This window comes from Physeter macrocephalus, chromosome 19 (assembly GCF_002837175.3).
Source record: "Physeter macrocephalus isolate SW-GA chromosome 19, ASM283717v5, whole genome shotgun sequence".
Lineage (NCBI taxonomy): Eukaryota > Metazoa > Chordata > Mammalia > Artiodactyla > Physeteridae > Physeter > Physeter macrocephalus.
Window position 1 is genome coordinate 10,647,849 of NC_041232.1, and position 14,922 is coordinate 10,662,770.

General features: G+C 38.7%; 1 protein-coding gene across 1 annotated transcript in view; it reads left to right on the forward strand.

Annotated features, from left to right (window-relative positions):
* MAPKAPK5 (MAPK activated protein kinase 5) overlaps nt 1-14,922 on the forward strand; it is a 49,314-nt gene that overhangs the window by 14,052 nt on the left and 20,340 nt on the right. Inside the window, exons 2-7 of the mRNA XM_007130003.3 lie at nt 5,969-6,042; nt 6,528-6,603; nt 7,388-7,485; nt 8,913-9,021; nt 10,445-10,534; nt 11,284-11,379. Of these exons, the coding sequence (XP_007130065.1) occupies nt 5,969-6,042; nt 6,528-6,603; nt 7,388-7,485; nt 8,913-9,021; nt 10,445-10,534; nt 11,284-11,379 (543 nt within the window). The remainder of the gene's footprint in view (nt 1-5,968; nt 6,043-6,527; nt 6,604-7,387; nt 7,486-8,912; nt 9,022-10,444; nt 10,535-11,283; nt 11,380-14,922) is intronic.

The following is a 14,922-nucleotide window of genomic DNA, read 5'->3' on the forward strand; positions in this document are numbered from 1 at the left end:
GTTTTCTTTGTTCTTCTTTCTCTAGTTGTTTTAAGTGTAGGATTAGATTGTTTATTTGAGATATTTCTTGTTTCTTGAGGTGAGATTGAATTGCTATAAGCTTCCCTCTTAGAACTGCTTTTGCTGAGTCCCATAGGTTTTGGGTCATTGTGTTTGCATTGTCATTTGTTTCTGTGTATTTTTTAATTTCTTCTTTGATTTCTTCAGTGATCTCTTTGTTATTTAGTAGTGCACTGTTTAGCTTCCATGTATTTGTGTTTTTTATAGTTTTTTTTTTCCTGTAATTGATTTCCAGTCTCATAGCGTTGTGGTCAGAAAAGATGCTTGATACGATTTCAATTTTCTTAAATTTTCTGAGGCTTGATTTGTGACCCAAGATGTGATCTATCCTGGAGAATGTTCTATGTGCACTTGAGAAGGAAGTGTATCTGCCACTTTTGGGTGGAATGTTCTGTAAATATCAGTTAGAGCTATCTGATCTATTGTGTCATTTAAAGTTTGTGTTTCCTTATTTATTTTCTGTTTGGATGGTCTGTCCACTGCCTGGAGAAATTTCTTTAGCATTTGTTGTAAAGCTGGTTTGGTGGTGCCGAATTCTCTTAGCTTTTGCTTGTCTGTAAAGCTTTTGATTTGTCCGTGGAATCTGAATAAGATCCTTGCTGGGTAGAGTAATCTTGGTTGTAGGTTTTTCTCTTTCATCACTTTAAGTATATGCTGCCACTCCCTTCTGGCCTGCAGAATTTCTGCTGAAAAATCAGCTCATAACCTTATCAGAATTCCTTTATATGTTATTTTCTGTTTTTCCCTTGCTGCTTTTAATACTTCAAATATTTTCTCAGACCCTTTGTTTTTCTCTTCTTCTTCTGGGACCCCTACAATTCGAATGTTAGTGCGTTTAGTGTTGTCCCAGAGGTCTCTGAGATTGTCTTCAATTGTTTTCATTCTTTTTTCTTTATTCTGCTCCTTGGCAGTTATTTCCACCATTTTGTCTTCCAGCTGACTTATTCGTTCTTCTGCCTCAGTTATTCTGTTATTGATTCCTTCTAGTGTATTTTTCATTTCAGTTATTGTGTTGTTCATCTTTGTTTGTTTTTTAGTTCTTCTAGATCTTTGTTAAACATTTATTTTCTCAGTCTGTGCCTCCATTCTATTTCTGAGATTCTGGATCATCTTTACTTTCATTACTCTGAATTCTTTTTCAGGTAGATTGCCCATTTCCTCTTCATTCATTTGGTCTTGTAGGTTTTTACCTTGCTTCTTCATCTGTGACATATTTTTTTGCCATCTCATTTTTTTTTTTTCTAATGAGTGGGTTTGTGTTCCTCTCTTACTGGTTGTTTGGCCTGAGTCTTCGAACACTGGAGTTTGTAGGCTGTTGGGTAGAGCTGGGTCTTGGTGCTGAGATGAGGACCTCCGTGAGGCCTCACTCCGATAAATATTCCCTGGGGTCTGAGGTTCTCTGTTAGTCCAGTGGTTCCGACATGGAGCTCCCACTGCAGGAGCTTTGGCCTGACCCCTAGCTCGTGAACCAAGATCCCACAAGCCCCGTGGGGTGGCAAAAAAGAAAGAGAACAATAACAAAGTAAAAAATAAAATTAGACTAGGAAACTAACAGATATGTTAGAAAGAATATAAAAATAAAAATATAGATGAATCAACAACCGGAAGGTACAACAGTACCACAATAGTAAAAAAGAGGAGGAGAGAAAAGAGAAAAAAAAAAAAAAAAAAATGGGGAAAAGGCCTTCCTGTGGAGGGAGGGGCCTCCACAAGGGTGAGATTTGGGCAGTGGGCAGGGCCTATGCTTAGGACCCACAAGGCTGGAAATGGCCATGGGCGCTGTCGTGGGTGGGGCTTAGGCTCAAGGAATAGAAGGGGCCCAGGCGTGCCCCCCACCCCTGGTCTCAGAGGGTGGGGTTCCTCACCTGGGAGCCCAGCAGGCTTCCTGGGCTCTAGTGGGCGAGGCAAATGCCCTCCTCTCCTCCTCTCCTCTCCTGTTCTTCTGGCTCTTACTGTTCCAAAGGGCCCCTCCTACCTGCCTCTCTGGTTCTCCTCTTGGCCTTCCTATGCACCAGGACCAATGCGGCCAGGGGACCTTGGAGGGCAGGGGACCAGCCTGGGAGCTCAGCAGTCTCCCCGGGCCAAGTGGGTGGGGCAAACGCCCTCCACTCCTCTCCTGTTCTTCCAGATGGCTCCTCCCACCTGCCTCTCTTGATCTCTCCAGTCTCCCTCCTGTGCTCCCAAGGACCCATGTGGCCTAGAGGGGGCTTTGGAGGGTAGGGGACCACCCTGGAAGCTCAGCAGGCTCCCTGGCCGAGTGAGCCAGGCGATCGCCCTCTGCTCCTCTCCCGCTCCTCCCAGAGGGCCCCTCCCACCTACCTCTCCTGATCTCACCGGCCTCAGGGGCGCCGATCCTTTCTGGCCTCCACTTCTCCTCCCACCTCTGTCCCCCCACGTCCTACTGGTTCACTTGGGGGTTCCTACCATCTCCTTGGGCGTCAGGGTCCCCCACCAGCGGCCGGCAGGTACCCTAGTTGTGGGGAGATGCTAACTCAGTGTCTTCCCACACCACTGTCTTGGCTCCATCCTCTGTTTTTATATCCAAGAAATTATTGCCACAACCAGTGTTATGAAACTGTTGCCCTATATTGTCTTCTAAGCGTTTTATTGTTTTAGATCTGACATTTAGGTCTTTGATCCATTTTGAGTTAATTTTTGGTACTTTTTAAAAAATATATTTATTTTTGCCTTTTGGGTCTTAGTTGCCGCATGCGGGCACTTTTGTTGCAGCGCGCAGGCTTCTCTCCAGTTGTAGCGTGTGGGCTTCTCTTTAGCTGTGGCACATGGGCTCCAGAGCACACGGGCTCTGTAGTTGTGGTGCAAGGGCTCAGAAGTTGCAGTGCACAGGCTTAGATACCCTGCGGGGTGTGGGACTTTAGTTCCTTAACCAGGGATAGAACCCGTGTCCCCTTCATTGGAAGGCGGATTCTTAACCGGTGGACCCCAGGGAAGTCCCTAGGTATATGGTTTTATATAAGGTTCAACCTCATTCTTTTGTGTGTGGATATCCAGTTTTCCCAGCACCATTTGTTGAAATCATTTTTTTTAACCTGTTTGCATCTTTGACTCCAAAGCATATCTCTTATAGACAGCATATAGTTGGATCTTTTTTTAATCCAGTAAATATCATTTTTTCTGTATTATTCTTATTTTTATATTAGTTAGAAATATATTTATTATTTAACTTTATTATTATTTATTATTTTTAAAATATTAGTATTTACAAAAACTGCAATAGATAGATTTGCATGTGGGTTGTAATTTGTTGACTCTTGGTCTAGAAGAATTCTCAAGAATTATAGTTAACCCTTGAACAACATAGATTTGAACTGTGTGTGCCCACTTATGTATGGGTTTTTTTTCAGTAAAGATGGATTACAGTACTAAATGATCTGTGGTTTGAAACCATGGATGCAGAACCCCTGATATGAAGTCTGACTCTAAAGTTATACGTAGATTTTTGACTGTGCCAGTGCCAGCACCCCTAACCTCCTATCTTGTTCAAGGGTCAACTGTACTTCATTCCATGAGTCTGTATCCTTATTTAAGAGAGTGTATAGATTTTTAAAAAAAATATATTTATTTATTTATTTATATGGTTGTGCTGGGTCTTAGTTGCGCCAGGCGGGCTCCTTAATTGCGGCTTGAGGGCTCCTTAGTTGCAGCTCACCTGCTCCTTAGTTGCAGCACGTGGGCTCCTTAGTTGTGGCATGCATGTGGGATCTAGTTCCCTGACCAGGGATAGAACCCAGGCCCCCTGCATTGGGAGCACGGAGTCTTAACCACTGTGCCACCAAGGAAGTCCCAGTGTATAGATTTCTTTAGCAGAACCCAGTCTATATATTTGTCATTGATACATTTGAGGTAGTCCATAATTTTCTTCAATAAAGTGTCTTAATTGATCCATGACTTTTTACCTTCTCTTTGCCATTAAAATATGTGAGAAAATATGCCATCTACACATAGACGAGTCAGTTGATGTGAGAATGTTACTTCTTTTGCCCAGCTAGGCTTAGTGAAGTCTTAAAACTGGTTAGACGTAAGAAAAATAGGGTTCAGAGATCAGGGCTGTAGAGAGACCTGGTAGTGCTTCTCTTACCTTCTGTAAAGCCAAGTGTCAAAACTTCAGTCAGAGCCTCTATAATTTGAATTTTCTTGACTGTCCATTAGGTAGAGTACCATCTAGTAAGCACCAGTGCAGTGAAGAATTTGGTCTAATATTATTTTTACATCCCAGGAACTGGACATATGAATAGTCCTTTGATCTGACTGTAACAAATAATTCCATAGAACGAATCTCTCTTTTCCATTGAGTCTCCAATGAGTGTATGTCTTCATTAGAGGCCTGGCAAATTTTACTCTACCATGAAGCATAGACTATGCTCCAGTTCTCTCTTTCCCAATTCTGTCTTCTTCTCTGTTTTCTCAAATACTTCTGAATCCGGCAGGATAGGCAGTGGAAACATGAAGGAGGTAGACAGGTTAAGTGGGTAGGTTTGAATTCTGTTTAGGAGATGGTGAGTGGAGACCTGGGACTTCCCTAATTGGGCAGGATTCATTCCTAATCCTCATGCGGGGGCCTGGGCAGTTACCCCTGATAGCTGGGGATGATGCCAAAGATGAATGATGCTGGGGAAGAGGCCAAAGCCATAGATTCTAGTCTTATCAGTACCTATAACACTGTGTGACTTTGACAAGCTCCTTAACCCTGATATACAGTTTTTCAGAAGACAGTTTGTGTAATGATTTTGCTAGTCTCTCGCAAATCAATGCCCTTCCATCACCTGGTTTTAGTCCACCTTTCTAGTCATTCATTCCATAGTTATTGAGCATTTACTGTATGATGGGAACCTTTATCAAGAACTGGCAGCAGGAAGGTGTGGAGATGAAGGCTATTCTAAGCTTGTTTTATACACTTACATATTCATTGGACAGAAGCTGTTTTCATCTCTGAACTTATCCTGGTGTCTGGCACTTACTAACTGCTCAATGAGTTTGTGTTAATGGACAAATATCCTGTTCCTATACCTGGGAATCAGGATTCTGTTGCTAATTATAATCTATCAGATTTTCATTGCAACAAAACAATTTGATAGTCTCATGAGTTTTGGCCTAATTTCTCTAGGTCTATAGTTGGTTTTCTGTTCTACCCGTGGAACCCTGAAAAATGAATTTCAGCCTACCACAGTTTAAGTGTATGGCTTTATTGCCTAAAAACATATGGCAACAGAAGCTCAATATTTAGTGACTACACAGTAATTCCATAAAAACTTTAATTAAACTGTAGAGGCTCTATTTGGAACTATTGAAAGCTATTGCAATTTATTAAAACTGAAGAATATAGTTACACAATGAACGTGACAGAATATCTTTGTACTCAAAATAATGCTTGAAAACTAGATAAATGTACTACGATATTTATTACTATTTTATTTGAACTTTTAAGTTTTAATTTATTCAGTTATTCCAATTTGATCAACTTGTTCAAGGATATAGACCTCTATATCATAGCAGCATATATCAGACCAGTCTTTCAAGAATCTCAGAAAATATACTTGACCATTTGGCAAATAAGTACTTAGTAGTGAAACATTTTGAAAGAAAATCTTCTTCCCACACTCAAGAAAAAAAAAAACACAACGAGTATTTACTCGCGTGGACCTTGCAGATGAGCTGAAGAATTTCTTTTTATCCTAAAGTTTGCCTTCTCTTGTTGGAAAACAATGCCTAGAATAGTCCTGTAGGCAAAATGTGTAATTATAAAGCCCTACACAAAGCTCTACTTATCAGCTTCTTTCAGAAGCTGAGATGTTGAGCATTAAGGTTTTCTGTTGTCCCACCTCTGCTTAACTATTCAGCTTTTTAACTGGAGAATCATTCTCTGCCTCCTCCATTTTTATTTTAATAGGAAACCTCCATTTTAGAGGAATACAATATCAATTGGACTCAGAAGCTGGGAGCTGGAATTAGTGGTCCAGTTAGGTAAGAGACCCATGTGCAAACTATGACACAATTGTTCTAAAGAGGACCTGTTCGAAATACATCATAAGTTAGAAGCATTAGGTTTAACAGATTTATGAAACAGCCTTAATTTAACAAGCAGAGGTATTTATGATAGGCTTTTTCTCATCCATTTAGAAATATATTTAAGTGACAAAGTCACATGATCTGTAACAGAATCATTTAAGATGTTGATACCATGGAGCCACTGTATGAGTCACTTGTAGCCAGCAGAGGCCATTTTGTCTTTCTTGGCCAGCATCAAGTTGATTTCACATGTCTAAGGCCTGTGAAGGGTGGGCGAGATGCCTTTCTGCCTTTCCATCTGCTAGACCTGGGGGCAAGTTTGTTTTGATGTGCCTGGATGTATTTTTGATTAGAAGCACAGTTCTCAAAGAACAGCTTGTTAAATTAGTTTTCACTGTAACTTAGATGATTTCTGATTGAACTTTTTTCTCCAAATCTAGAGTCTGTGTGAAGAAATCTACCCAAGAACGGTTTGCACTGAAAATTCTTTTTGATCGTCCAAAAGCTAGAAATGAGGTATGGTCCTTTATTGCCTTGATTTGCCTAAATATTTGAGGTGCCTAAGAATTATTCTTTTTACAAGTAAGGCAGCTTCCTGGAGAGAATACAGAGATGCACAAAGAATTTTATGTTCTTACTTACCCTGTTTATATTCATACTTTTTGCTTTTCCATGTTATCATTATAAAGCAGTTCTTCATCCATCAATACCAAAAGCTGTTAGTAAAGTCTTGCTTCCTTTCAAAGCACCTTTTGTTCTTTTTCAATTAATGTGATTCTTATACCCCAAAATACTCAGGTTTACTTCAGCTTTTGCTTATTGGAAAAGGTCTTTAAAGAGTGGAGATAAAATAGTATGAGGAAGGTTCTGGTGAATAGTGTATTGAAAAGGTGTTGCAGGAGAACTCTGAGGATGTATTTATAGTTAATAGGCATTTGTTTAAAATTATTTGGATATGGTGATGACATGTTAATAATATGCAATGAAGGACTTATTCTTTTGCTTAGAGATATATGAATAATTTCTGAAATGAGATGTATTATTTACCAAATTTTTCATTTGCTAATAGATAGGACAGTAGAAGTAAATAAATCTGTTGGTGAGGTTTTTTTCATGGAAAGAGCATTAAGGAGGTAATCTGTGTATGAAAACACTTTTTTTACATCATTCCAGGTGATAAGGTTTTTTACTGTAATAGGCTCATCCCCAGGCCTAGTGTGGTCAGTTTTGGGGGGAAAGTTTGGAGAGAAAATGTTGGCATCCCCTATGTACAGAAACATTGCCTCTGTTCTTCTTTAAGGTACGCCTGCACATGATGTGTGCCACACACCCAAATATAGTTCAAATCATTGAAGTGTTTGCTAACAGTGTACAGTTTCCTCATGAGTCCAGCCCCAGGTAAGACTACACAGGGTCATTATCACATGACCGCCTCTCCATATGTAAGCCAAGGTGTAGTGGGGTCTTCTTTTCTTTTGTGCCCTCTTTTTCTCCCCTCCCTTCCCTCCCTCTCTGCCTGCCTCCTTCCCTTCCTGCCTCCCTTCCTTCCTCTTTCTTTTTCTTCTCTCCTTTACTTTTTAATTTGGAAATTTTCAAACATTTGTAAAAGAATCATGTAATGAATCCTTAAGTACCCATCACCCAACCTCAACAGTTATCAACTCATTGCTAGCCTTGCTTCATCTATACCCTACCCACTCTCCTGGAACCCCTGAGTAATGTGGAATTAAAACAGATTCTATTGCAAATTGGCAAAAGGAGACCAAATATTATTCTAGGCAATGTCTTAGAAGTTGATATGGCAAAAAGCCCTTATTGCTGAATCTGACATTCCTTTTAAAGGAAGAAATCAACATCATTCTTTTAGCCTCCAAATGTTTGGCAAGCTCATTGGGTGTCATTCTAAATCTTTTCCAGGGAATTCAAAGTTGGATAAGGTATGGTTTCCATTGAAGGGACTGAGATGTAAACCTATTATTCTAGCAGTGTGATAGGTACCAAGGAGAGGCATGCATAAAATATTTTGAGCTTACAAAGGAGGAGAGCTGCCCTCTGTAGGCTGGGGAGGCGAGGTGTCTCAGAGCGGCTACGTGGGGGCGAGGACTTGAAGGGGGTGAGTAGGAGTTTTCCAGATGGAAGAAGATGAATTTGTAAAGAAAAATGGGAAATCAAATGATTATTTCTTAAAATTGTGCTCTGCTGGTGAAAGCATTTGGATGGAAGCTGGAAGCATTTATATCAAAGAGTGGTAACCAAAATTCGGATTTTTTTTTTTGACAACATGAGAATTTTTGCTTTTATTTAGTAGCTGTGTAACCCTATCTGTCTATCTTGCTGGGCATGCTGTGGGTCGTATGGAAAACTAGTGGATTGGGGGGCAGGGAGTAAAGAGGGGGAGACACACACACACACACACACACACACACACACACACGAGAGTGAATAACCAAGACAGCCCAACTGAATGACTTGATATTCATGTCCTATACAAAGTCGTATTCTGTTTTCGATACACTTTCAGTGTAGCTTCCCTAAAATGTATATACAAGTTAAGTACAGAATCTTCAAAAGGATCATTGTCTTCAAAAACTAATTCTTCTGCTTTCTTTTAGCTTCTTAGAAACCTTTAGGTCAGGGATAGTCCTTATTCAGTGTCCAGCTGGTAGTGACAAGGGATCCAACTCAAAGGGGCTTGCTTGGTAGGACTAGATTTAGGAAGTAGTAACACTTTGTAGATGAGGTATCTAGGTTAGCTACTTGATGTTTCAGTTTTGTTTTGTTTTGTTTTGTTTTTTAACTTAACAAAATCAAATGCTTTCAAACAGGGCTCGACTCTTAATTGTAATGGAGATGATGGAAGGGGGAGAGCTATTTCACAGAATCAGCCAGCACCGGCACTTTACAGAGAAGCAAGCCAGCCAAGTAACAAAGCAGGCAAGTTAACCCCGGGTACCAATCAAACTGCCAACAGTGTTGGTTAACAAGCACAATTTCATTGGGGGGAATAAAAGAAAGCTTGAAGAAAAGCTCTATTTGATCTCTCATTGCCTGCTTTGTTATGTAATTAGAAAACATGCCTTGACAGGAGGAATGTGACCCCCTTTCATGCTTTGGTGGGGGGACCTGTATTCTTAAGTGGTTTTCAATTGTTTGCCTATGATAAGATTTAAATAAACTCTGGAAGGAAGGTAATCTTAACTCCTTTTTAGATTGTAGATAATCTTTAGACGTATAGCTTCCAAGCACTGTTATTGGACTTTGAGATAAAATGCTAGTGATACTACCTGAAAGACTGTATGGTGTAAAAATATGTTCTAAGGCAATTACATATAAGATACTTTTTGCTTATGAGTCACCTTTCTCTCATCAGATTTTAATAGTAGTCTAAGATCTTTGTAATTCTGGGTTATTCCTGGTTTTATGTTCTATTTTGACATCACATTTTATTGCTAGAGGAATGATGTACGTCACAAACAATACTAGGACTCCAAGTGGAAATAACCTCATGAGGAGATGAAAAAGCTAAACCCTCAAGATTTCTCTTCAGGCCAAGCAAGCAAAGCAGAGAGAAGCAGGACACATAGCCCAACTGGTTCTTAATGAAAAAATTCTTCCAAATTTTCTGTGAGCCTCAAGCATTTTTTGACGCCTCCTTTCTGGTAGGGAGGAACTGATATTTGGAATGCCAAGGCAATTCCATACAGTGTTAAAGAACAGATAAAATCTGTTCTATTTGATTTTAAAAATTATAGCTTGTATTTTTCAAATATTAGGACTAAAGGATGAGCTCTGATAATCTTCTGTAAAACCAAACTCCTTTACATCCACCTAAACAGGCAACATTTTCAACCAGTGGGACGAGCAGATTAGAACATCAGGTGGAAAAATCCATTCAGCTGCTTTCTATTGTTCTTGAAAGCAGAACTTCAAGTTGGGCTCCCTGAAGAGTGCAGGTTTCCTTTGAGTCAGACGTTAGTGCTGCTGCCCTGCTAGGGGGAAGCCAGGCCCTCTGAAGACTGCCTGGCCCAGTGTTTGCTTTGCAGTACTTGTCACATCTCAGATTAATGGAAGTGCAAGTATTTCATTTTTCCCATTTCATACAGGATTTAACCATCAGTTTATTATGACAAAGAATTGTTTTACTGTTGTATTCTTTTTGTTGAACAAAATACAGCTTAATTAATTTCTATTTCTTGATATCTGAAGTCTTACTTAATTTCTGCTTTAAAATTGAAAACTGACCACAGTCTTAATTGACTTAGTAAGGATGATTTTTTAACATCCTGAGTTCTCTAAACCAGGGGAATTAAAGAGCTATCTTTTCTAAGATATGGTTGCTCCACTATGTCCTTTCCAGATAGCTTTGGCTCTACAGCACTGTCACTTGTTAAACATCGCACACAGAGACCTCAAGCCTGAAAATCTGCTCTTCAAGGATAACTCTTTGGTGAGATGACTTGCTCTTCTGTATTTTAGTGCTGCTACTCTCAGTATAGTTCAGGAACAGTGTGTAGGTGTGTATATGTTTGGAGTGCTCTGAATGCATGGTGAAGGGGCTTTAGGCCAAAGTGCTTCAAGCAGCTTACTTTTCCCATATCTGTTCCCTTGCTAGAGGCTCAGAGAAATTGTACCATACCCCTGGCATCGATCATTTTGGATGACACTGATGTGTGTTTGTCCATAAGGACTTTAGATTTTGGATATTATTTGGAAGGACTTTGGGAAGGGGCAGGAACTATATGCTGTTATATGTTACCTTGGAACTTAATGGTTGTGTTTAGTGTTAACCCTCATAAGGTGTGTTTTCCTCTCCAGCCCCAATCCATGCCCCGTGCACTGTGTCCCACCAGATAACTTACTCTGGCTATCATGAAGCTGATGTTGAGGGTGAAGCAGCACCCTAGATTGATGAGAGATAATGGGCCAATAGAGTCAGGAAGCATCTTGATTTTAGTGCTGCCTTTACAAGTTATAAAACAGGGATAACTGTGAGTGGGTAGAAATTCCTTACTCTGTATTACTAAGAACAGTTTCTAAATATGAATCATTGTCTCCAGAGCTGAGGACATGCTACTCATAGGTTCAGGTCTCAGCTAGAAACTCCTGAGAGCTTAAGGTAACATGTCTTGCACCTGCATTTTCCTTTAACGTTTTCCGAGAACTCTGGAGCAGTGACTCCCATTTGTTTTATTTCAGGATGCCCCAGTGAAGTTGTGTGACTTTGGATTTGCCAAAATTGACCAAGGTGACTTGATGACACCTCAGTTCACCCCATATTATGTAGCACCTCAGGTAAGCATCTTCCGTAGGATGTGTCACCAAGCTGCCTGTAGACTCACGTTTCTTCCATTCCACAGCATGAGTGGGTGTATATTACAAATGGAAGAAGGAGGACTCAGCTTCATAAACCTATAGGCTGCTTAATTTGGTGCAGGCATTTTATTCTTTTAAAAGCAGCCTTATTGAGGTATGATTAATATACAATAAAATACTTCTACATTAAGTGTAGTTTGATGAGTTTTGACAAATGGGTACTCCTGCATGAACATCACCCAAGTCAAGATACAAAACATTTCCATCACTTCAAAAACTGTCTTGTGTGCCTTTGCAGTCATTCTGCTCCCAACTTAATCCCCTTAATTAAAACCACTGATCTACTTTCTGTCATTATTGGTTAGTTTTGCCTGTTGTAGAATTTCATAAAAATGGAATTCTGTACCTTTTGTGTTTCACTTCTTTGGCTCAGCATGTTTTTGAGATTCATCCATGTTGCTGTATGTATCAGTCATGAGTTCCTTTTTATTGCTAAGTAGTATTCCATCATATGACCAAGCCACATTTGTTTATCCATTCACTGACTGATGGCCATTTGGGGTTGTTTCCTATTTTTCACCGTTAGGAATAAAGCTGCTAGGAACATTCATGTACGAGTTTTGGGGGACATACCCCTCCCCTTTAGGTAAAATCTTTTTCCAAAATGGTTGTATGCACCACTAATGTAATGTAAATGTTCCAGTTTCTTCATATTCTTATCACCAGCTTATGTTTGTTAGTGTTTATAATCTTGGTCATTCTGGTAGGTATGTTCGTGTTATTTCGTTATGGATTTAATTATAGCATTTTCCTGATGGCTACTGTTGCTGAATATTTTTTCATGTGTCTACTGGCTGTTCTAATGTGAAATATGGGTACAACATTCTGTTATGTAATATGGGTACAAATCTTTTGCGCTTTTTGTGTTGTTTTATAAATGAGATATAAGAATTTTTTTTATTATATTCTGGATACAAGTTCTTTGTCATATATATGTATTAATATTTTACTGCTGCTGTAACAAATTGCCACAAACTTAGTAACTTAAAAGAGCACACATTTATTACCTTACAGTTTTGGAGGTCAGAAGTCTGAAATGGTTCAGGATGTCAGCAGGACTGTGTTCCTTTTGGAGGCTCTAGGGGAGAATCCATTCCCTTGCCTTTTCAGCTTCTGAGGCCACCTGCATTCTTTGGCTTGTGGCCTCTTCCTCCATTTTCAAAGACAGCAGTGTAGGTAGCATCTTCCAGTCTCTCTGACTCTGACCGGGTCCAATTACATTGGACCCACCTGGGTATTCCAGGATAATCCCCCATCTCAAGATCCTTAATTTAATCAAATCTTAGAAGTCCCTTTTGCTATGTAAGGTAACATATTCATAGGTTTCAGGGATTAGGACAGGACTTCTTTGGGAGGCCATTATTCTGCCTACAACATATGTATTATGAATTTTTCTCTCAGTCTGTGGCTTGCATTTCAGTTTTCTTTTTTCTTTTTGGCCGTGCCACATGGCATGTGGGATCTTAGTTCCCTGATCAGGGATCGAACCCATGCCCCCTGCATTGGAAGCACAGAGTCTTAGCCACTGGACCGCCAGGGAAGTCCCCATCAGTTTTCTTAATGATCTTTTGAATAGTAGAAGTTTTAAATATTGATCAAGTCCAATTCACCAATTTTTTTTTCAGTGGTTAGTGCTTTTTGTTCCTAAGAAGTCTTTCCATATCCATGGAGATGAAGATTTTCTCATGTTTTCTTATTAAAGGTTATAGTTTTAGCTTTTACATTTTAGACTATGATCCATTTGAGGTGTGTGTGTGTGTGTGTGTGTGTGTGTGTGTATAAAGGGTCAAGCTTCTTTTTTTCCCTTATGGATGTCGTTGTTTCCATATCACTTGTTGAAAAGACTATCCTTGCCTCATTGAATTACCTTACAGTTTTGTCGAATTGAATTATTTTGCAGTTTTGTCGAAAATCAATTGACCATATATGTGTTGGTCTATTCTAGGCTCTATTCTGTTTATTTGATACATACGTCTATATATTATCTGGATCACTGTAGCTTTATATTAAGTCTTCACCTCAGATAGTACAATAAGTCCTTCAAATGTATTCTTTTTCAAAATTGTTTTCACTATTCTGGATCCTTTGCGTTTCTCTGTAAATTTTAGAATTCAATTCTCTATGACAGAAAAGCCTCCTGGGATTTGATTTGAATTGTATTTAATCTATAGATGAATTTGGAGAGAATTGACATCTTAACAATATAAAGTCTTCTACTCAATGAACATGGTGTATCTTTCCATTTATTTAGGTCTTTTTCTCAGAAACATTTATATTTCTTAGTGTATATGTTTTATACCTATTTTCTTAAATTTTTCCCTATATTTTATGTTTTTGGAAATTATTGGAAATATTTTTAAAAATTTCATTTTCCAATTGTTTGTTTATAGCTTGTAGAGAAATAAATGATTTTTTATCCCTTGAATCCTGGGATCTTGCCTAAATAGCTTATTAATTCTAGTACATTTTTTTTTTAAGATTTGTTAAGATTTTCTACATACAAAGTCATGTCATCTGTGAATAAAGATAGTTTTACTTTGTTCTTTCCAGTATGTTTGCCTTTTATTTCTTTTCCTTCCCTTATTGTGTTGGCTAGGACTACCAGTTGAATATAAGTGATGAGAGCAGACGTCCTTGCCTTGTTCCTGATCTTACAGAAAAAAATGTTCAGTCTTTCACCATTAAGTATGATATTAACTGTTATGTTTTTTGTAGATGTTCTTTATCAGGTTGAGGAAGTTTCCTTCTGTTCCTAGTTTACTGAAAGGGAATGTGTTAAATTTTACCCAGTGCTTTTTCTGCATCTATTGAACTTATGATATATTTTTTCTTCTTTATTTTATTAATATGATGAATTAATTGATTTTCAGGCATTATACCAATCTTACATTCCTAAGATAAAACGCACTTAGTCATGATGATTGATTTGTTTTGCTAATATTTTGTTAAGGATTTTGTGTTTTTTAACAAAAGGGATATTGGTCCATAATCTTTTCTCATAATGTCTTTCCCTTGCTTCAACCTATCAGGGTAATAATGCTGACATCATACTATTAGTTGGGAAATGTGTCTTCCTCCTTTATTTTCTGAAACAGTTTGTGTAAGATTGGTATTTTGGAGTTTTCATTGTGGATTTTTAATGATGTAATCAATTTAAAAATAGGTATAGATCTATTGAATTTTTATATTTCTTCTTGAGCCAGTTTTAGTAATTTGTGTCTTTCAAGAAATTTGACTATTTGTTTTTTAATTTATTTGCATAAAATTATGATAATCCCTTATTAACCTTTTAAATCTTTGTAGGATCTGTAGAAATGGAGGTGGAAGTCTGGAAGTTGGCTTGCTGCTTCTGCAGTTAGTCCTTTAGTATGGGGGTAGGGAATTGAGTCAGTCTACTTAGGAGTTGAGCTTAGTTTGAGCTCTGTTGTTGCTATTGTTATTTTTACTGTGCCACTGGCTTGA